Source organism: Oncorhynchus gorbuscha, linkage group LG10 (assembly GCF_021184085.1).
Source record: "Oncorhynchus gorbuscha isolate QuinsamMale2020 ecotype Even-year linkage group LG10, OgorEven_v1.0, whole genome shotgun sequence".
NCBI lineage: Eukaryota > Metazoa > Chordata > Actinopteri > Salmoniformes > Salmonidae > Oncorhynchus > Oncorhynchus gorbuscha.
In genome coordinates this window covers 74134926-74157344 of record NC_060182.1, presented here as the reverse complement: position 1 = coordinate 74157344, position 22419 = coordinate 74134926, and the positions used below count along the sequence as shown (strand labels likewise).

General features: G+C 45.5%; 1 protein-coding gene across 2 annotated transcripts in view; it reads left to right on the top strand.

Annotated features, from left to right (window-relative positions):
* Positions 1 to 22419, top strand: part of LOC124046548 (1-phosphatidylinositol 4,5-bisphosphate phosphodiesterase beta-1-like) — a 48879-nt gene that overhangs the window by 10249 nt on the left and 16211 nt on the right. For both annotated transcript variants that reach the window (XM_046367039.1, XM_046367040.1), the window contains exons 2-11: positions 4826 to 5367; positions 10135 to 10212; positions 10629 to 10697; positions 10943 to 11083; positions 11304 to 11383; positions 11768 to 11821; positions 12270 to 12345; positions 12520 to 12620; positions 12856 to 13019; positions 13127 to 13273. In XM_046367039.1, coding sequence (XP_046222995.1) covers positions 5269 to 5367; positions 10135 to 10212; positions 10629 to 10697; positions 10943 to 11083; positions 11304 to 11383; positions 11768 to 11821; positions 12270 to 12345; positions 12520 to 12620; positions 12856 to 13019; positions 13127 to 13273 — 1009 coding nt within the window. In that variant the 5' untranslated portion in view covers positions 4826 to 5268. The remainder of the gene's footprint in view (positions 1 to 4825; positions 5368 to 10134; positions 10213 to 10628; positions 10698 to 10942; positions 11084 to 11303; positions 11384 to 11767; positions 11822 to 12269; positions 12346 to 12519; positions 12621 to 12855; positions 13020 to 13126; positions 13274 to 22419) is intronic.

Here is a 22419-nt window from a genome sequence, read left to right as displayed (position 1 = left end):
TGAATGAGAAGGCCTTAATACAAATTAGTGTCCCTATAACCTTGTCCCTAATGGTTTGTAACTTTATAATTTCCACGAGCAAACAGTTACAGTGTCTGTTTGCCTGTCCCCAAACAAAAAATAATGTTTACATTTGGGAAGTGCTAGTTGTTTTTAAATATATTTTTGAAAGATATGTATAAAATACACTGATCTGTACAGTATGTAATGTATAGCAATGCACACGCAATGGGCATGTACATTATGATAGAACACATATCAAAACAATGTGAACATGACAGAGGGAGGGATATGCTTGAGTTCTTTATTCGCTGTCACCAAATAATTTGTTCAATTCTGAAATGTTCTTTTTTTAAAACATTTAAAACATACAATATACTTGCAGTGAAGCCGCTCAACAACTACATCACATTAGTCATCTACCAGACTCCCATCCAGAGTGACACACAGAAGCAACCAGGGTCAACGCCCTGCTCAAGGGCATGTCAACCGATCTAGGAGAAAAAGAAACGCACACCTATTAAGACGAGGTGCTGGCTAGCGGAGTAGAAACTTGAAAATAAAATAAAAGAGAGCCGCACACTAGGAGGGTATCCTGATGAAGACAGCTTGGCTGTCGAAACGTTGGTATTACATTTTTGCATCTGAGCTCCAAGAGTGTGCGGCTCTCTTTTATTTTATTTTCATGTCAACAGATCTCCCACAAGGTCAAAAACGGGGACACGAACCAGCAATCCATCAGCCACCGACCCAAGCTCCCAAATGCCAGGCCACCAGCCTCCCAAACGCCAGGCCACCAGCCTCCCAAATGCCTGGCCACCAGCCTCCCAAATGCCAGGCCACCAGCCTCCCAAACGCCAGGCCACCAGCCTCCCAAATGCCTGGCCACCAGCCTCCTAAATGCCAGGCCACCAGCCTCCCAAATGCCAGGCCACCAGCCTCCCAAACGCCAGGCCACCAGATCCCCCCCCCCCCCCCACAGTTCCCTCCGAGAAAAATATATAAATTAAATAATTCCATTCCCCACCCCAAAACCCACCCGCCCCCAAGGACCAACAACCAACAAAATTAACAAAAGAGAAAAAAGTGTACAAACACCTGCATGACATCCGCCTAAGTCAATGTTCTGAAATATTCTGCTTTTTTTGTCTTTTAAAATGCTGAAAAATCCATTTATGGATGTGGGAATATCCACTCTGGACAAATGGCCTGCGGGACAAAAAGAAAATGATTTATATCATTGCTACTTTAGCCATGTGTTATACTAAGTAAAATAACAGCTAATAAAATGTATATACTTGGAAGGATTGTACAGAAACATACCTCAGTAGGGTAGAGTGCCAACACGATCAAATGGCACAGCCATTGGTGCCATGAGGTTTGAGTGTGTGGGAGGGAGCTGGCCAGGGAGTGGCCTAGGCATCTGAGTTGGAGCCATTGTGATGGTCAAATCAGGGTGCACTTTGTAGAGCATCTGCCCAATATACTTGCTGTTATTGAAAGAAGACTATCCAGGTGAAAGCTATGATCCCTTATTGATGTCACTTGTTAAATCCACTTCAATCAGTGTAGATGAAGGGGAGAGGACAGGTTAAAGGATTTTTAAGCCTTGAGATAATTGAGACATGGATTGTGTATGTGTGCCATTCAGAGGGTGAATGTGCAAGACAAAAGATTTAAGTATGGTAGTAGGTGCTAGATGCACCAGTTTATGTAAAGAACTACAACGCTGCTGGATTTGTCATGCTCAACAGTTACCCGTGTGTATCAAGAATGGTCCACCGCTTAAAGGACATCCAGCCAACTTGACACAACTGTGGGAAGCTTTGGAGTCAACATGGGCCAGCATCCCTGTGGAATACTTTCGACACCTTGTAGAGTCCATGCCCTGATGAATTGAGGCTGTTCTGGGAGCAAAAGGGGGGTGGGACCAACTCAATATTAGGAAGGTCTTCCTAATGTTTGCTACACTCAGTGTATAACCATATCATAAAAATAACAATCAAAGTCTAGGAGGTAGTGTTGTTCAGCCGATAAAGATGAGTCTTAAGGCCTGCTTTAAAAGCCCCAATAGTCTGACCAGCCCTGAGATTGTCAGGAAGGGTGTTCCAAAGGTGTGGGTCGTGGGAGGAAAAGGCACGGTCCTACATTGTTCGGAATCGGGTCCTGAGTTCATGAAACAGTTTGGCATGCCTTGACCATATGCGTGGAGGTTCATAGGGGGAGATTAGATCTGACAGGTTGGTAGGTCTGATACCATTTAGGGCTTTGAGGAACAGGTAGCCAATGAAGGTCAGCAAGGAAGTGGGTGATGTGGGCAGATGTTTGTGTTTGTGTCAGAATCCTTGCAGCACTGTAATTTATTAATTGAATTTGCAAGTAGGCCCCTAAGTACTGCATTCCCATAATTGTATTTATATCATACATACAGTATATTAGTAAGATTCTCACAGTTCAAATACAAAGGTCATCCTGTCAAGTTCTGACCTTTATTTCCTTTGTTTTGTCTTTATTTAGTATGGTCAGGGCGTGAGTTGGGGTGGGCAGTCTATGTTTGTTTTTCTATGTTTGGTTTCTGTTTCGGCCTAGTATGGTTCTCAATCAGAAGCAGGTGTCCTTAGTTGTCTCTGATTGAGAATCATACTTAGGTAACCTGGGTTTCACTGTAGGTTTGTGGGTGTTTGTTTCCATGTGAGTGTTTGTCGCCACACGGTACTGGTTCGGTCATGTTCACATTTATTGTTTTGTATTTTATAGTGTTCAGTTTATTTATTAAAGTAATCATCATGAACTCTTACCACGCTGCATCTTGGTCCGATCCTTACTCCTCTTCAGACGAAGAGGAGATCTGCCGTTAGACATCCACTACTTTAAACTGACATTAATCAAAGTGAATACATTAGCCTTGCCCTCCGTTTTGAATGCAGACAACCCGAGGAAGAATATAACAGCAACGTAAATGAAGCTACAGAGAAAAAGATGAATCCACTAAAGTTTCTCTATAGAATGAATAAATAACATGTTCCTTACCAATGTCTCTTTGTCATCAGGTAGATGCATCGTTTTCTTTTTCCACCAAAGACCCAGCTGAGCCAGCCAACACTTTTTGGTGTCTTATGGACAGCAGGAGTCTCAGGCACAGCCACTGGGCCGGCTGCCAGTTTGGCTCTGAGGGGCAATCTTTCTGCCTGTTTGTGTGTCCTCACATCTCCTCTACAGTCTATCATTGCATCCACATTGTAACAACACTATTCTCTATTTAGCACTGCCTGAGAGAAGAGGGTACGCATAGACCTATGGTTTCTGTATACATATACACAGACACACACACACACACACACACACATTCCCTCACATTCCTTCGCTCTTTTGGACACTCATAACTGTATCCTCATACACTACTTGGTCAAAAGTATGTGGACACTTCAAATTAGTGGATTCGGCTGGTTCAACCATACCTGTTGCTGACAGGTGTATAAAATTAAGCACACAGCTATGTACTCTCCATAGACAAACATTGGCAGTATAATGGCTTGTACTGAAGAGCTCAGTGACTTTCAATGTGGCACCGTCATAGGATGCCCCCTATCCAAATCAGTTCATCAAATTTCTGCCCTGCTAGAGCTGCCCCGGTCAACTGGTTAGTGTTGCTATAGTGAAGTGGAAACGTCTAGCAGCAACAATGGCTCAGCTGCGAAGTGGTAGGCCACACAAGCTCACAGAATGGGACCGCCGAGTGCTGAAGCACTTAGCGTGTAAAAATTGTCTGTCCTCGCTTGCAACACTCACTACCGAGTTCCAAACTGCCCCTGGAAGCAACATCAGCACAATAACTGTTTGTCGGAAGCTTCATGAAATGGATTTCCATGGCCGAGCAGCCGCACAATCCTAAGATCACCATGCGCAATGACAAGCATTGGCTGGAGTGGTGTAAAACTCAAGACCATTGGACTCTGGAACAGTGTTTTCTGGAATGAGGAATCATGCTTCCACATCTATCAATCAGACAGATGAACCTGGGTTTGGTGGATGCCAGGAGAACGCTACCTGCCCAAATGTATAGTGCCAACTGTAAAGTTTGGTGGAGGAGGAATAATGGTCTGGGGCTGTTTTTCATGGTTTGGGCTTGGCCCCTTAGTTCCAGTGAAGGGAAATCTTAATGCTACATTATACAATGACATTTTGCTTCTAATTTTGTGGCAACAATTTGGGGAAGGTCCTTTTCTGTTTCAGCATGACAATGACCCTGTTCAGAAAGCAAAGTCCATAGCAGCAAAGGGGGGACCAGCAAAAGGGTGTACAATGAAAGGTTCGACAAGCCATGAAGTGTATCACCTGCTTCTTGCTCCCCATCCCCCAACGCATACGCACCATATCAACCACACACACACATTCCATATCAACCACACACATACACACCATATCAGCTACATACACACCATATCAACCACACACACACATACCATATCAACTACATACATGCTGTAGCTCGCCCACACACTCACGGCTCTTCACCACGTGAGGAGGGAGTGGGAGAGTTAGAGCTGAAATAGCTCCTGCAGTAGTCCTGCACACACACACCAGCCACAGGTCAAGTTGTTTAGGATCCAAACCCTTTCAACCACCCATGCTGGAAAACCTGTACAGGTATGTATGGTCTTATGGTGTGGTCCTGTACATGTGAGCCCAAACCCTCTACAGTCTTTGATGATTATTTGATCAGAAATTAGATACATGAAAATAGACTTATTATGGATCCAAAAACGGTCTATTTGGTTTTATATTCTCTCTCTCTGTGTGTCTTTGTGTGTGTGTGGGCGTGCAGGCTCAATAAGCATGTCAGAGTGAGTCAGTGTGGGGAGGCAGTAGCAGTTCTGTCTCAAAGAGAGAGAGCAGACAGATAGAACAAGGCATTATGCAGCTAGTACTATATTACCCAGATATACATTAGCTATGCAAGAGGACAGCGATACTAGAAGGATAACCCTAAGACATTATTCAGCTAGTACAGTAGGACACATTATACTAAAGAGAGGTGTGTACTGTTGATTCTATAGAAGAACTGACTATACAGGACAAAGGAGACTGTTGATTGTAGACAGATATGCAGCCTGTTTCAGTGATGTAACTACTAGCTCACTATCAACCAACCCTCTCAGTCTACTGACTAAAGAGGAGAGAAGAGGAGAGCAAGACAGGAGAGGAGAAAGACTAGAAGGCAGGTTAAAGAGGACTTCCGGCGCAGCAGGTTGGAGGTGTGTGTGTACCATGGCAGGGGCTCAGCCAGGGACACATGCTCTGAAGCTCAAACCGCTGACCGTCCCCGACACTCTGAAGAATGGCAGCCGCTTCATGAAATGGGACGATGTGAGTATCAGTGGGTGTGTCTGTGTATGTGTGTAGTTTGTGCTGATTTTAGCAGCGAGAAGTGTCAGACATGTAAGATAAAAATGTGCACACACTTGACTTTTGTGGTTGTGATTGCGCATGTAATGTTGGTTGCAAATATGTTTTAACGTAGTTGCTGTGTGTGTGTGTGTTTGCAAGAGTGTGTCTAAGTGTGTTGAAGGTTTTAAGCACAGAGCATGGATACAGAGAAATGTGCTGGCCTGTTGCTATGGTAACTGCCATGGTTTAAATCCCTCCTCAATTAGCTAAGATGTTTCAACACCTAAAAAAGAGTGTGTGTGTGTGTGTGTGTGTGTGTGTGTGTGTGTGTGTGTGTGTGTGCGTGCGTGCGTGCGTGTGTGTGTGTGTGTGTGTGCGTGTGTGTGTGTGTGCGTGTGTAAAAAAAAATGTATTGGTCACATACACGTGTTTAGCAGACGTTATTGCGGGTGTAGCGAAACACATGTTCTTATAGCTCCGACAGTTCAGCAATATCTAACAAGTAATATCTAACAGTTCCACAACATATACCCAAAATACACATACAGTGGGGCAAAAAAAGTATTTAGTCAGCCACCAATTGTGCAAGTTCTCCCATTTAAAAAGATGAGAGAGGCCTGTAATTTTCATCATAGGTACACTTCAACTGTGTGAAAACAGTAAGTAAGGAACGGATTAAGAATATATATACATATACACTACCGTTCCAAAGTTTGGGGTCACTTAGAAATGTCCTTGTTTTTGAAAGACAAGCACATTTTTTGTCCATTAAAATAACATCACATTTATCAGAAATACAGTGTAGACATTGTTAATGTTGTAAATGACTATTTTAGCTGGAAACGGATTATTTTTTATAGAATATCTACATAGGCGTACAGAGGCCCATTATCAGCAACCTTCACTCCTGTGTTCCAAAGGCATGTTGTGTTAGCTAATCCAAGTTGATCATTTTAAAAGGCTAATTGATCATTAGAAAACCCTTTTCCAGTTAGGTTAGAACAGCTGAAAACTGTTGCCCTTATTAAATAAGCAATAAAACTGTCTTTCTTTAGACTAGTTGAGTATCTAGAGCATCAGCATTTGTCTCAACGTCAACACTGAAGAGGCAACTCCGGGATGCTGGCCTTCCAGGCAAAGTTCCTCTGTCCAGTGTCTATGTTCTTTTCCCCATCTGAATCTTTTATTTTTATTGGCCAGTCTGAGATATGGCTTTTTCTTTGCAACTCTGCCTAGAAGGTCAGCATCCTGGAGTCTCCTCTTCACTGTTGACGTTGAGACTGGTGTTTTGCGGGTACTATTTAATGAAGCTGCCAGTTGAGACTTGTGAGGCGTCTGTTTCTCAAACTAGACACTCTAATGTACTTGTCCTTTTGCTCAGTTGTGCACTGGGGCCTCCCACTCCTATTTCTATTCTGGTTACAGCCCGTTTGCGCTTCTGTGAAGGGAATAGTACACAGCGTTGTACGAGATCTTCAGTTTCTTGGCAATTTCTTGCATGGAATAGCCTTCATTACTCAGAACAAGAATAGACTGAAGAGTTTCAGAAGAAATGTCTTTGTTTCTGGCCATTTTAAGCCTCTAATCAAACCCACAAATGCTGATGCTCTCGATACTCAACTAGTCTAAAGAAGGACAGTTTTATTGCTTATTTAATCAGGGCAACAGTTTTCAGCTGTGCTAATATAATTGCAAAAGGGTTTTCTAATGATCAATTAGCCTTTTGAAAATTATAAACTTGGATTAACTAACACAACGTGCCATTGGAACACAGGAGTGATGGTTGCTGATAATGAGCCTCTGTATGCCTATGTAGATATTCCATAAAAATCTGCCATTTCCAGATACAATAGTCATTTACAACATTAACAATGTCTACACTGTATTTCTGATAAATGTGATGTTATTTTAATGGACAAAAAAATGTGCTTTTCTTTCAAAAACAAGGATATTTCTAAGTGACCCCAAACTTTGGAACGGTAGTGTATGTCAGAGTGGCATTGGACTAAGATACAGTGGCATAGTATAGAGTACAGTACATACATATGTATACATAGTATAGAGTACAGTATATACAGATGAGATGGGTGATGCAATATTTACAAACAACTAAAATGACTAAGATACCGCAGAATAGTACAGAGTACAGTTTACACATATGAGATGAGTAATGCAAGATACGGATACATTATTAAAGTGGCTAGTGTTTCATTTCCTTAAAGTGGCCAGTCATTCCTAATCTATGTCTATAGGCAGGAGCCTCTGATGTGCTGGAGATGGCTGTTTAACAGTTAGGGGTGTAGTATAGAATACAATACAGTATATACATATGAAATGGGTGATGCAATATGTAAACACAATTTAAAAGTGACTAAGATACCGTCGCATAGTGTGGAGAGCAGTTTATACATATGAGATGAGTAATGCTAGATACGGAACAATATTAAAGTGGCTAGTGATCCATTTCTAAAAGTGGCCAGTGATTCCTAACCTATGTCTATAGGCAGCCGCCTCTGATGTGCTAGTGATGGCTGTTTTGCAGTGTGATGGCCCTAAGATAGAAGCTGTTTTTCAGTCTCTCGGTCCTAGCTTTGATGCACCTGTACTGACCTCGCCTTCTGGATGATAGCAGGGTGAACAGGCAGTGGCTCGGGTGGTTGATGTCCTTGATGATCTTTTTGGCCTTCTATGGCATTGGGTGCTGTAGGTGTCTAGGAGGGCGGGAAGTTTTCCGCCGGTTATGCGTTGGTCAGACTGCACCACCCTCTGGAGAGCTTTGCGATTGTGGGCGGTGCTGTTGCTGTACCAGGCGGTGATGCAGCCTGACAGGATGCTCTCAATTGTGCATCTGTAAAAGTATGTGAGGGTTTTAGGTGTTAAGCCACATTTATTTAGCCTCCTGAGGTTGAAGAGGCGCTGTTGCGCCTTCTTCACCACACTGTCTATGTGGGTGGACCATTTCAGTTTGTCAGTGATGTGTACGCCAAGGCCCCATCAATGTGGATAGGGGGGTGCTCCCTCTGCTGTTTCCTGAAGTCCACGATCATCTCCTCATGTTCTGTTGATGTTGAGTGAGAGGTTATTTTACTGGCACCACACTCACAGAGCCCTCACTTCCTCCCTGTAGGCTCTCTCATCGTTGTTGGTAATCAAGCCTACTACTGTTGTGTCATCTGCAAACTTGATGATCGAGTTGGAGGTGTGCTTGACCACGCAATCATGGGTGAACAGGGAGTACAGGAGGGGGCTGAGCACGCACTCTTGTGGAGCCCCAGTGTTGAGGATCAGCAAAGAGGAGGTGTTGTTTCCTACCTTCAACACCTGGGCGCGGCCCATCAGGAAGTCCAGGACCCAGTTGCACAAGGCGGGGTTCAGACCCAGGGCCTCGAGCTTGATGATGATCTTGGAGGGTACTATGGTGTTGAATGCTGAGCTCTATAGTCAATGAACAGCATTTTTACATAGGTATTCCACTTGTCCAGATGGGACAGGGCAGTGTGCAGTGTGGCAGAGATTGCATAGTCTGTGGATCTATTAGGGCGGTAAGCAAATTGAAGTGGGTCTAGGGTGGCAGGTAAGGTGGAGGTGATATGATCCTTGACTAGTCTATCAAAACAATTCATGATGACAGAGGTGAGTGCTACGGGATGATAGTCATTTAGTTCCATTACCTTCGCTTTCTTAGGTACAGGGACAATGGTGGTCACCTTGAAGCATGTGGGGACAATAGACTGGGATAGGGAGAGAGTGAATATATCTGTGAACACACCAGCCAGCTGGTCTGCGCATGCTCTCAGGACGTGGCTAGGGATACCATCTGGGCCGGCAGCCTTGCGAGGGTTAACATGCTTAAATGTCTGACCCACGTCAGCCACAGAGAAGGAGAGCCCACAGTCCTTGATAGCGGGCCGTGTCAGTGGCACTGTATTATCCTCAAAGTAAGCGAAGAGGTGTTCAGCCTGTCCGGAAGCAAGACGTTGGTGGCTGGTTTTCCTTTTATAATCCGTGATTGTCTGTAGACTCTGCCACCTACATCTGGTGTCTGAGCCGTTGAACTGGGACTCAACTTTGTCCCTATACCGACGTTTAGCCTGCTTGATTGCTTGGCGGAGGGAATAACTACTGTGTGTATTCTTCCATATTCCCAATCTTCTTGCCCTGGTTAAATGCAGTGGTTTGCGCTTTCAGTTTTGCGCATATACTCCCATCTATCCAAGGTTTCTGGTTGGGGTAGGTTTTAATAGTCAAAGTGGGTACAACATCTCCTATGCACATCCTGATAAACTCATTCACCGTATCGGTATATGTGTCGATATTATTTTCTGAAGCTACTCTGAACATATCCCAGTCCGCATGATCAAAACAATCTTGAAGCATGGATTCCGATTGGTCAGACCAGCATTGAATTGTCCTCACCATGGGTGCTTCCTGTTTGAGCTTCTGCCTATAGGAGGGGAGGAGCAAGATGGAATTGGGGTCCGATTTGCTGAATGGAGGGCGGGGGAGGGCCTTATATGCATTGTGCGTGGGTGTGCGTGTCGCTTTATATTTCTTAGTAGAACGTTCATTCGGGACCAGAGTCATTCATGCTTATGCAATGCCCTTTTCAAACCCAACTCAACTTCAAACATACACACACACTGAAATCACAATACAATATATTAAAATGCACATTACATATGTTATCACAACCACCAACGTCAAGCGCGCCTGTGTGTGTGCTAATATCTGTCTCCATGTGATCAGGATCTCTCGACAGTGACTCCCATCACCCTGACTGTGGATCCACACGGATACTTTCTTCACTGGACTGATCAGAACAAGGTACACACATGCACATGCACACAGAGACATAGACACACAGAGGACAGATGACACCATGCTATCTCTCACGTTGGGACTCCTACTGTGTATCCTGCTTCTTCTTGCTGGGGCTTAGTCACCCTGTGTGTGTGTGTGTGTGTGTGTGTGTGTGTGTGTGTGTGTGTGTGTGTGTGTGTGTGTGTGTGTGTGTGTGTGTGTGTGTGTGTGTGTGTGTGTGTGTGTGTGTGTGTGTGTGTGTGTGTGTGTGTGTGTGTGTGTGTGTGTGTGTGTTGATTAGCGCCTGTGTGTCCCCCCCTGTGTGTGCATGTGTTGATTAGAGTGAGTGATGAATATTATAACATCCCTCTCACTCCTTCGCTCATGTCTTTACTCTCTCTCTCCCTCTCTCGCTCTCTTTACCTCTATCTCTCCTGTAGGAGACAGAGTTTTTAGACATCACCCATATAAAGGATGCCAGAACAGGGAAGAGCACCAAAACACCAAAGGTACTTAACGCCCATGACATCCAAACACTTGACCCAGGTGTGTAAAATCAAGTTCTTGTTGGTTTACATCATTACCTTTGATTCAGAGTCTGATTCAGCCAATTAACAATACATATCAGTAACACTAATAAATTAAACACCAGGCGGAAATGAAAACATTTTTTTTGCCCTTGAGGACTGGAGATGACACCCATGGTCTAACCTTTGAACCTGACCTCTAACCTCTGACCTGCTGTCCTCCCTAGGAGGCGAAGCTGCGTGAGCTGCTTGATGTGGGGAACCTGGTCGGTCGTATAGAGAACCGTCTGTTGACCGTAGTCACAGGACCGGACATGGTCAACATCACATACCTCAACTTCATGGCCCTGCAAGAGGAAGAGGCCACGGTACACACACACACACACACACACACACACACACACACACACACACACACACACACACACACACACACACACACACACACACACACACACACACACACACACACACACACACACACACACACACACACACACACACACACACACACACACACACACACACACACACACACACACACACACACACACAGAATGTTCCTCCCTCTCGCTTTGTGTTGTATAGGAGTGGGCTGAGGAGCTGTTCTCTCTGGCATCCAACCTGCTGAGTCACAACATGAACAGAGAAACCAGTCTGGAAAAAGCGTGAGTCTATCAGGAAAATTCATTTTGGAGCTGAATCTGCAGTAGGTTAAACAGTGGTCCTCCAAGGCATATTTGTTATTGTTTTGGTTTTGTTCATGAAAGGAGCATCCAACGTCATGTTAACCTTTCTGTTCTATCATGCAATGAGGTGCAATCTTGTCCAAAGGGGAAACAACAGTGTTCGTTGTTTTAAGCAACGTCTTTGTTGTTGTAATATTGTAAACTGAAGTGTCAGTTTCACTGCTACGGATTCCAGCTTTAAAGGGAAACCTTGGTGTCAGCCTGATTTGTGATAGCGATGGAGATCACTGGAAATGTAGGCATGACAGAGGTGTGTTTATTCTTCAGTTTCTCGCTCCCTTTTTCCCAATCTTTCTCTAACAGGTACGTCAGACTGACCTTGCAGCCAAACTCAGAGGGGCGGATCCCAGTGAAGAAGTGAGTAAATCTCATTGGTTCCTCAAAATATTTAGGGGGTCGTCCTGAGCAAGGCGTGGTGCAGAATCACTTATCTATATAAATCACCTTGTATCCTAAATAACCACTAATTATGGGATCAAGTTTTGTGATTCTGTGCAGCGCTCATAGAGGACTCATCTTAATATCTATGCCATTAGTGTCTGTGACAGCATGGGCAGCGCCAATGGAGCTATAACCCATAGGAATCCCCACCCAGTTAACTACTTTGACTACTTTAAAATGGTGGACGCATGGTGGAAGCCCTGACTGGCGACTAGAGGCTCCTATCATTCTCTATGGCAACACTTTGCTCAGGGCCCATCCCTTCGAACACTGATCATCACTCCCGTGTCTGCTGATTAACTTCCTGTGAATCCTGTAGGATGTGATTGATTGATATTGTGCATGTCCCGCCCCTTTTACCCAGCATCGTCCGCATGTTCTCAGCAGACAAAAAGAGAGTGGAGACGGCCTTGGAACACTGCAACTTACCCTTTGGACGGGTATACATTATAACTATGGAATATTATACAATATGACAAACTATACAATATTGAAACTGGTAGTACTGGTGGTATTTTAAGTGGTATTTCTTTCCTCTCACATTCAAGCCAACTATAAAAATCATCACTTCTTGAGACCTGACTCATCTCAGCGGTATTTGTGTTCCTTTGCAGAGCAACTCTATTCCCCTTGAGGACTTCACCCCTGACGTTTACAGATCTTTCCTCTCCCACCTATGTCCTCGGCCAGAACTCAGCTCAGTCTTCTCTCAGCAGTAAGTACTATCAGTACCTCCTGGCCTCAACTCTAAACCCTGACCTTTTCTCACATCTGTCCTCAGCCAGAACTCAGCTCAATCTTCTCTCAGCAGTAAGTACTATCAGTACCTCCTGGCCTCAACTCTAAACCCTGACCTTTTCTCACATCTATCAGCCAGAACTCAGCTGTCTTCTCTCAACAGTATGTACTGTCACTAATTCCTGACTCTCTCTCGCTCTCTCTTTCTGCAGGGGTGCTAAGGGTGCTTACCTGTCTGTGGATCAGATGACAGAGTTTATTAACGAGAGGCAGAGAGATCCTCGTCTGAATGAGATTCTGTATCCTCCTCTCAGACCCTCTCAGACACAGACCCTGATGGAGAAATATGAACTCATCCAGAGCCTGCTTAAACAAGGTGTGTGTGTTTTGTGTGCATGCATTTGTGCCTGGGTGTAAACTTGAGTGTGTGTATGATTGTGTGAGTGTGTATAACCCTCCGTTGTTTGTGTGTGTGTCCTGTAGGGCTGATCACATTGGAGGGGTTCAGCAGATACCTGGTGTCTGATGAGAATGGTGTGATTCCACCTGAGAAGTTAGACCAGTCTGAAGACATGACCTTCCCTCTGTCTCACTACTTCATCAACTCCTCACACAACACCTACCTCACAGGTACACACAAACGTGTACACATGAGCACACGCATGCACGCACACGACTATAATTTGTTGACTCGCACACAATCGCACTTTGAAGCTGATGACAAATCTACTTCATCTGTGTGTATGTATATTTAGAAATGTGTGTGTGTATGTGTCACGTTCGTTGTATGAAGGAGACCAAGGCGCAGCGTGGTATGTGTACATTCTCTTTATTAAAAGAATGTCTCTTTATTAAAAGAATGAACACCGAACAAACAAACCGTGAAGCTATACAAAATATTGCTGACAGGCAACTACACATAGACAAGATCCCACACCAGAAAGTGGGAAAAAGGCCTGCCTAAATATGATCCCCAATCAGAGACAACGATAAACAGCTGTCTCTGATTGGGAACCATATCAGGCCAACATAGCTATACAAAAAACCCTAGACCTACAAAAACCCTAGACATACAAAAACCCGAGACATACAAAAAACTAGAGTACCCACCCTAGTCACACCTTGACCTAACCAAAATACACTGCTCAAAAAAATAAAGGGAACACTTAAACAACACAATGTAACTCCAAGTCAATCACACTTCTGTGAAATTAAACTGTCCACTTAGGAAGCAACACTGATTGACAATACATTTCACATGCTGCTGTGCAAATGGAATAGACAACAGGTGGAAATTATAGGCAATTATCAAGACACCCCCAATTCTGCAGGTGGTGACCACAGACCACTTCTCAGTTATTATGCTTCCTGGCTGATGTTTTGGTCACTTTTGAATGCTGGCGGTGCTTTCACTCTAGTGGTAGACTGAGACGGAGTCTACAACCCACACAAGTGGCTCAGGTAGTGCAGCTCATCCAGGATGGCACATCAATGCGAGCTGTGGCAAGAAGGTTTGCTGTGTCTGTCAGTGTAGTGTCCAGAGCATGGATTCACTACCAGGAGACAGGCCAGTACATCAGAAGACGCAGAGGAGGCCGTAGGAGGGCAACAACCCAGCAGAAGAACCACTACCTCCGCCTTTGTGCAAGGAGGAGTAGGAGGAGCACTGCCAGAGCCGTGCAAAAAGAACTCCAGCAGGCCACAAATGTGCATGTGTCTGCTCAAACGGTCAGAAACAGACTCCATGAGGGTGGTATGAGGGCCAACACCGTGCAGGACGTTTGGCATTTGCCAGAGAACACCAAGATTGGCAAATTTGCCACTGGCGCCCTGTGCTCTTCACAGATGAAAACAGGTTCACACTGAGCACATGTGACAGAGTCTGGAGGCACCGTGGAGAACGTTCTGCTGCCTGCAACATTCTCCAGCATGACCAGTTTGGCGGTGGGTCAATCATGGTGTGGGGTGGCATTTCTCTGGGGGGGCCGCACAGCCATCCATGTGCTCGACAGAGGTAGCCTGACTGTCATTAGGTACCGAGATGAGATATGCTGGTGCGGTTGGCCCTGGGTTCATGTGGCTGGAGTGTGTCAGCAGTTCCTGCAAGAGGAAGGCATTGATGCTATGGACTGGCCCGCCCGTTCCCCCAGACCTGAATCCAATTGAGCACATCTGGGGCATCATGTCTCGCTCCATCCACCAACAGACTGTCCAGGAGTTGGCGGATGCTTTAGTCCAGGCCTGGGAGGAGATCCCTCAGGAGACCATCCGCCACCTCATCAGGAACATGCCCAGGCATTGTAGGGAGGTCATACAGGCACGTGGAGGCCACACACACTACTGAGCCTAATTTTGACTTGTTTTAAGGACATTACATCAAAGTTGGATCAGCCTGTAGTGTGGTTTTCCACATTAATTTTGAGTGTGACTCCAAATCCAGACCTCCATGGGTTGATAAATTTGATTTCCATTGATAATTTTTGTGTGATTTTGTTGTCAGCACATTCAACTATGTAAAGAAAAAGTATTTAATAAGAATATTTCATTCATTCAGATCTAGGATGTGTTATTTTAGTGTTCCGTTAATTTTTTTGAGCAGTGTATATAGAAAACAGAGATATCTAAGGTCAGGGCCTGACAGTATGTATATTTATAAATGTGTGTGTCTGTGTACATGTACAGTTGAAGTCGGAAGTTTACATACACCTTAGACAAATACATTTAAACTCAGTTTTCACAATTCCTGACATTTAATCCCAGTAAAAAGTCCCTTTCTTAGGTCAGTTAGGATCACCACTTTATTTTAAGAATGTGAAATGTCAGAATAATAGTAGAGAGAATGATTTATTTCAGCTTTTATTTCTTTCATCACATTCCCAGTGGGTAAGAAGTTTACATACGCTCAATTAGTATTTGGTAGCATTGCCTTTAAATGGTTTAACTTGGGTCAAACACTTTGGGTAGCCATTCACAAGCTTCCCAAAATAAGTTGGGTGAATTTTGGCCCATTCCTCCTGACAGAGCTGGTGTAACTGAGTCAGATTTATAGGCCTCCTTGCTCGCACACTCTATTTTCAGTTTTGCCCACACATTTTCTATAGGATTGAGGTCAGGGCTTTGTGATGGCCACTGCAAAACCTTGACTTTGTTGTCCTTAAGCCATTTGCCACAACTTTAGAAGTATGTTCGGGGTCAATGTCCATTTGGAAGACCCATTTGCGACCAAGCTTTAACTTCCTGACTGATGTATTGAGATGTTGCTTCAATATATCCACATCATTTTCCTTCCTCATGAAGCCATCTATTTTGTGAAGTGCACCAGTCCCTCATGCAGCAAAGCACCCCCACAACATGATGCTGGCACCCCAATGCTTCACCGTTGGGATGATGTTCTTCGGCTTGCAAGCGTCCCCCTTTCTCCTCCAAACATAACAATGGTCGTTATGGCCAAACAGTTCTATTTTTGTTTCATCACACCAGAGGACATTTCTCCAAAAGTACCATCTTTGTCCCCTTGTGCAGTTGCAAACCGTAGTCTGGCTTTTTTTATGGCAGTTTTGGAGTAGTGGCTTCTTGCTTGCTGAGCGGACCTTCAGGTTATGCCGATATAGGACTCGTTTTACTGTGGATATAAATACTTTTGTACCTGTTTCCTCCAGCATCTTCACAAGGTCCTTTGCTGTTGTTCTGTGATTGAATTGCACTTTTCGCGCCAAAGTACACTCATCTCTAGGAGACAGAACGCGTCTCCTTCCTGAGTGGTATGACGGCTACGTGGTCACATGGTGTTTATACTTGCGTACTATTGTTTGTACAGATGAACGTGGTACCTTCAGGCGTTTGGAAATTGCTCCCAAGGATGAACCAGACTTGTGGAGGTATACAATTTTTTTCTGAGGTCTTGGCTGATTTCTTTTGATTTTCTCGTGATGTCAAGCAAAGAGGCACTGAGCTTGAAGGTAGGCCTTGAAATACATCCACAGGTACACCTCCAATTGACTCAAATGATGTCAATTAGACTATCAGAAGCTTCTAAAGTCATGACATAATTTTCTGGAATTTTCCAAGCTGTCCAAAGGCACAGTCAACTTAGTGGATGTAAACTTCTGACCCACTGGAATTGTGATACAGTGGATAAGTTAAATAATCTGTCTGTAAACAATTGTTGGAAAAATGACTTGTGTCATGCACAAAGTAGATGTCCTAACCGACTTGCCAAAACTATAGTTTGTTAACACGACATTTGTGGAGTGGTTGAAAATGAGTTTTAATGACTCCAACCTAAGAGTATGTAATCTTCCGACTTCACCTGTATATTTATAAATGTGTGTGTGTGTATCTGTGTGTATGTATATTTATAAATGTGGTGTATCTGTGTGTATGTATATTTATCAAATCAAAGTCTATTTGTCACGTGAGCCTAATACAGCAGGTGTAGACCTTACTGTGAAATGCTTACTTGAAGGCTCTAACCAATAGTGCGAAAAAAAAGGTATGTGTGTGTGTGTTTGTGTAGGTAAGTAAAGAAATAAAACAACAGTAAAAAGACACTTGAAAATAATAGTAGCAAGGCTATATACAGACACTGGTTAGTCAGGCTTATTGAGGTAGTATGTACATGTAGGTACATGTACATAACTATGCATATATGATAAACAGAGTAGCAGTAGCATAAAAAGAGGGGTTGGCGGGTGGTGGGACACAATGCAGATAGCCCAGTTAGCCAATGTGTGGGAGCACTGGTTGGTCGGGCCAATTTAGGTAGTATGTACATGAATGTATAGTTAAAGTGACTATGAATATAAGATAAACAGAGAGCAGCAGCAGCGAAAAAGAGTGGTTGGGTGGCGGGACACACAATGCAAATAGTCCAGGTAGCTATTTGGTTACCTGTTCAGGAATCTTATGGCTTGGGGGTAAAAACTGTTGAGAAGCCTTTTTGTCCTAGACTTCACACTCCGGTACCGCTTGCCATGCGGTAGTAGAGAGAACATTCTATGACTGGGGTGGCTGGGGTCTTTGAAAATTTTTAGGGCCTTCCTCTGACACCGCCTAGTGTAGAGGACCTGGATGGTAGGCAGCTTTGCCCCAGTGATGTACTGGGCAGTACGCACTACCCTCTGAAGTGCCTTGCGGTCGGAGGCCGAGCAATTGCCGTGCCAGGCAGTGATGCTGTCATGTTTGTCATTTATTATCATGTCTTGTCCCTGTGCTCCCCATTCTATTCGTTTCCCTCTGCTGGTCTTATTTGGTTCTATCCCTCTCTCTCCCCCTCCCTCTCTCACTCTCTCGCTCTCTCTTCTCTCTATCGTTCCGTTCCTGCTCCCAGCTGTTCCTATTCCCCTAATCATCATTTAGTCTTCCCACACCTGTTCCCGATCCTTTCCCCTGATTAGAGTCCCTATTTATTCCTTTGTGTTCCGTTCCTGTCCCGTCGGTTCCTTGTATTGTATTCACCATGCTGTGATTGCGTTTCGCCCTGTCCTGTCGTGTTTTTGCTGTGATTGTGTATCGCCCTGTCCTGTCGTGTTTTTTGCCTTCATCAGATGCTGCGTGTGAGCAGGTGTCTCTGTCGACTACGGCCTGCGCCTACCCAAGGCGACCTGCAGTCTGTGGCCGCTTCTCCAGTTATTTCCCTCTACAAGTCTAGAGGATTTCTGTTATTCCCTGTTTGGACTTAAATAAACTCTGTTTCTGTTAAGTCGCTTTTGGGTCCTCTTTCACCTGCATGACAGAAGGAACCGACCAAGTAATGGACCCAGCGACTTCAGACGCTCGTTACACTGCCGTCGAGATCCAAGGAGCCATGCTCGGCAGACACGAGCAGGAATTGTCTGCTGCTCGCCATGCCGTGGAGAACCTGGCCGCTCAGGTTTCCGACCTCTCTGGACAGTTCCAGAGTCTACGTCTCGTGCCACCTGTTACTTCCTGGCCTGCCGAGCCTCCAGAACCTAGGGTTAATAACCCACCTTGCTACTCCGGGCAGCCCACTGAGTGCCGCTCCTTTCTCACGCAGTGTGAGATTGTGTTCTCTCTCCAACCCAACACATACTCTAGAGAAGAGCTCGGGTTGCTTACGTCATTTCACTCCTTACTGGCCGGGCTCAAGAATGGGGCACAGCTATCTGGGAGGCAAGGGCTGATTGCTCTAACAAGTTCCAGAACTTTAAAGAGGAGATGATTCGGGTTTTTGACCGTTCAGTTTTTGGTAGGGAGGCTTCTAGGGCCCTGGCTTCCTTATGCCAAGGTGAACGGTCCATAACGGATTATTCTATTGAGTTTCGCACTCTTGCTGCCTCTAGTGAGTGGAACGAGCCGGCGCTGCTCGCTCGTTTTCTGGAGGACTCCACGCAGTGGTTAAGGATGAGATTCTCTCCCGGGAGGTTCCTTCAGATGTGGACTCTTTGATTGCTCTCGCCATCCGCATAGAACGACGGGTAGATCTTCGTCACCGGGCTCGTGGAAGAGAGCTCGCATCAACGGTGTTTCCCTGCTCCGCATCGCAACCATCTCCCTCCTCTGGCTTTGAGACTGAGCCCATGCAGCTGGGAGGGATTCGCATCTCGACTAAGGAGAGGGAACGGAGGATCACCAACCGCCTGTGCCTCTATTGCGGAGTTGCTGGACATTTTGTTAATTCATGTCCAGTAAGAGGCCAAGCCCATCAGTAAGCGGAGGGCTACTGGTGAGCGCTACTACTCTGGTCTCTTCATCTAGATCTTGTACTACTATGTCGGTCCATCTACGCTGGACCGGTTCAGATGGCTACATGCAGTGCCTTGATTGACTCTGGGGCTGAGGGTTGTTTCATGGACGAAGCATGGGTTCGGAAACATAACATTCCTTTCAGACCGTTAGACAAGCCTACGCCCATGTTTGCCTTAGATGGTAGTCATCTTCCCAGTATCAGATTTGAGACACTACCTTTAACCCTCACAGTATCTGGTAACCACAGTGAGACTATTTCTTTTTTGATTTTCCGTTCACCGTTTACACCTGTTGTTTTGGGTCATCCCTGGCTAGTATGTCATAATCCTTCTATTAATTGGTCTAGTAATTCTATCCTATCCTGGAACGTTTCTTGTCATGTGAAGTGTTTAATGTCTGCCATCCCTCCCGTTTCTTCTGTCCCTACTTCCCAGGAGGAACCTGGCGATTTGACAGGAGTGCCGGAGGAATATCATGATCTGCGCACGGTCTTCAGTCGGTAGAGCCAACTCCCTTCCTCCTCACCGGTCGTATGATTGTAGTATTGATCTCCTTCCGGGGACCACTCCTCCTCGAGGTAGACTATACTCTCTGTCGGCTCCCGAACGTAAGGCTCTCGAGGATTATTTGTCTGTGTCTCTTGACGCCGGCACCGTAGTGCCTTCTTCCTCTCCGGCCGGGGCGGGGTTCTTTTTGTTAAGAAGAAGGACGGTACTCTGCGCCCCTGCGTGCAGATTATCGAGGCTGAATGACATAACGGTTAAGAATCGTTATCCGCTTCCCCTTATGTCATCAGCCTTCGAGATTCTGCAGGGAGCCAGGTGCTTTACTAAGTTGGACCTTCGTAACGCTTACCATCTCGTGCGCATCAGAGAGGGGGACGAGTGGAAAACGGCGTTTAACACTCCGTTAGGGCATTTTGAGTACCGGGTTCTGCCGTTCGGTCTCGCCAATGCGCCAGCTGTTTTTCAGGCATTAGTTAATGATGTTCTGAGAGACATGCTGAACATTTTTGTTTTTGTCTATCTTGACGATATCCTGATTTTTTCTCCGTCCTCGAGATTCATGTTCAGCACGTTCGACGTGTTCTACAGCGCCTTTTAGAGAATTGTCTCTACGTAAAGGCTGAGAAGTGCTCTTTTCATGTCTCCTCCGTTACTTTTCTCGGTTCCGTTATTTCCGCTGAAGGCATTCAGATGGATTCCGCTAAGGTCCAAGCTGTCAGTGATTGGCCCGTTCCAAGGTCACGTGTCGAGTTGCAGCGCTTTTTAGGTTTCGCTAATTTCTATCGGCGTTTCATTCGTAATTTCGGTCAAGTTGCTGCCCCTCTCACAGCTCTTACTTCTGTCAAGACGTGTTTTAAGTGGTCCGGTTCCGCCCAGGGAGCTTTTGATCTTCTAAAAGAACGTTTTACGTCCGCTCCTATCCTCGTTACTCCTGACGTCACTAGACAATTCATTGTCGAGGTTGACGCTTCAGAGGTAGGCGTGGGAGCCATTCTATCCCAGCGCTTCCAGTCTGTGATAAGGTTCATCCTTGCGCTTATTTTTCTCATCGCCTGTCGCCATCTGAGCGCAACTATGATGTGGGTAACCGTGAACTGCTCGCCATCCGCTTAGCCCTAGGCGAATGGCGACAGTGGTTGGAGGGGCGACCGTTCCTTTTGTCGTTTGGACAGACCATAAGAACCTTGAGTACATCCGTTCTGCCAAACGACTTAATGCCCGTCAAGCTCGTTGGGCGTTGTTTTTCGCTCGTTTCGAGTTTGTGATTTCTTACCGTCCGGGTAGCAAGAACACCAAGCCTGATGCCTTATCCCGTCTGTTTAGTTCTTCTGTGGCTTCTACTGATCTCGAGGGGATTCTTCCTTATGGGCGTGTTGTCGGGTTGACAGTCAGGGGAATTGAAAGACAGGTTAAGCAAGCACTCACGCACACTGCGTCGCACGCGCGCTTGTCCTAGTAACCTCCTTTTCGTTCCTGTTTCCACTCGTCTGGCTGTTCTTCAGTGGGCTCACTCTGCCAAGTTAGCTGGTCATCCCGGTGTTCGAGGCACTCTTGCGTCTATTCGCCAGCGCTTTTGGTGGCCGACTCAGGAGCGTGACACGCGCCGTTTCGTGGCTGCGTGTTCAGACTGCGCGCAGAAGAAGTCTGGTAATTTTTTTCTGCTTCTGCTCCTGGTCTTGCGGGGTCTCAGTCTGTTCCCTGCCATCGCATCTCTCCTGTTCTTGTTCCTGCCCTTGCTGTGTCTCAGTCTGTCCCTAGTTCTCATTTTTTTTTTTAGAGTAGTACCCTAGTTTCCCTTTTCATCGTTTTTCGTTACGGTCCTGAGAGAGGAGTTGGGTTCTTTCTCGGGACGTGCTGGACCGTTTGATCTATGATTTCCTCCGTTGCCGTCAGTGTTCCTCCTCGAGAGCGCCAGGAGGCGCCGGTGAGCAAGGGGGTACTGTCATGTTTGTCATTTATTATCATGTCTTGTCCCTGTGCTCCCCATTCTATTCGTTTCCCTCTGCTGGTCTTATTTGGTTCTATCCCCTCTCTCTCCCCTCCCTCTCTCACTCTCTCGCTCTCTCTTCTCTCTATCGTTCCGTTCCTGCTCCCAGCTGTTCCTATTCCCCTAATCATCATTTAGTCTTCCCACACCTGTTCCCGATCCTTTCCCTGATTAGAGTCCCTATTTATTCCTTTGTGTTCCGTTCCTGTCCCGTCGGTTCCTTGTATTGTATTCACCATGCTGTGATTGCGTTTCGCCCTGTCCTGTCGTGTTTTTGCTGTGATTGTGTATCGCCCTGTCCTGTCGTGTTTTTTGCCTTCATCAGATGCTGCGTGTGAGCAGGTGTCTCTGTCGACTACGGCCTGCGCCTACCCAAAAGCGACCTGCAGTCTGTGGCCGCTTCTCCAGTTATTTCCCCTCTACAAGTCTAGAGGATTTCTGTTATTCCCTGTTTGGACTTAAATAAACTCTGTTTCTGTTAAGTCGCTTTTGGGTCCTCTTTCACCTGCATGACAGATGCAACCGGTCAGGATGCTCTCGATGTTGCAGCTGTAGAACCTTTTGAGGATCTCAGG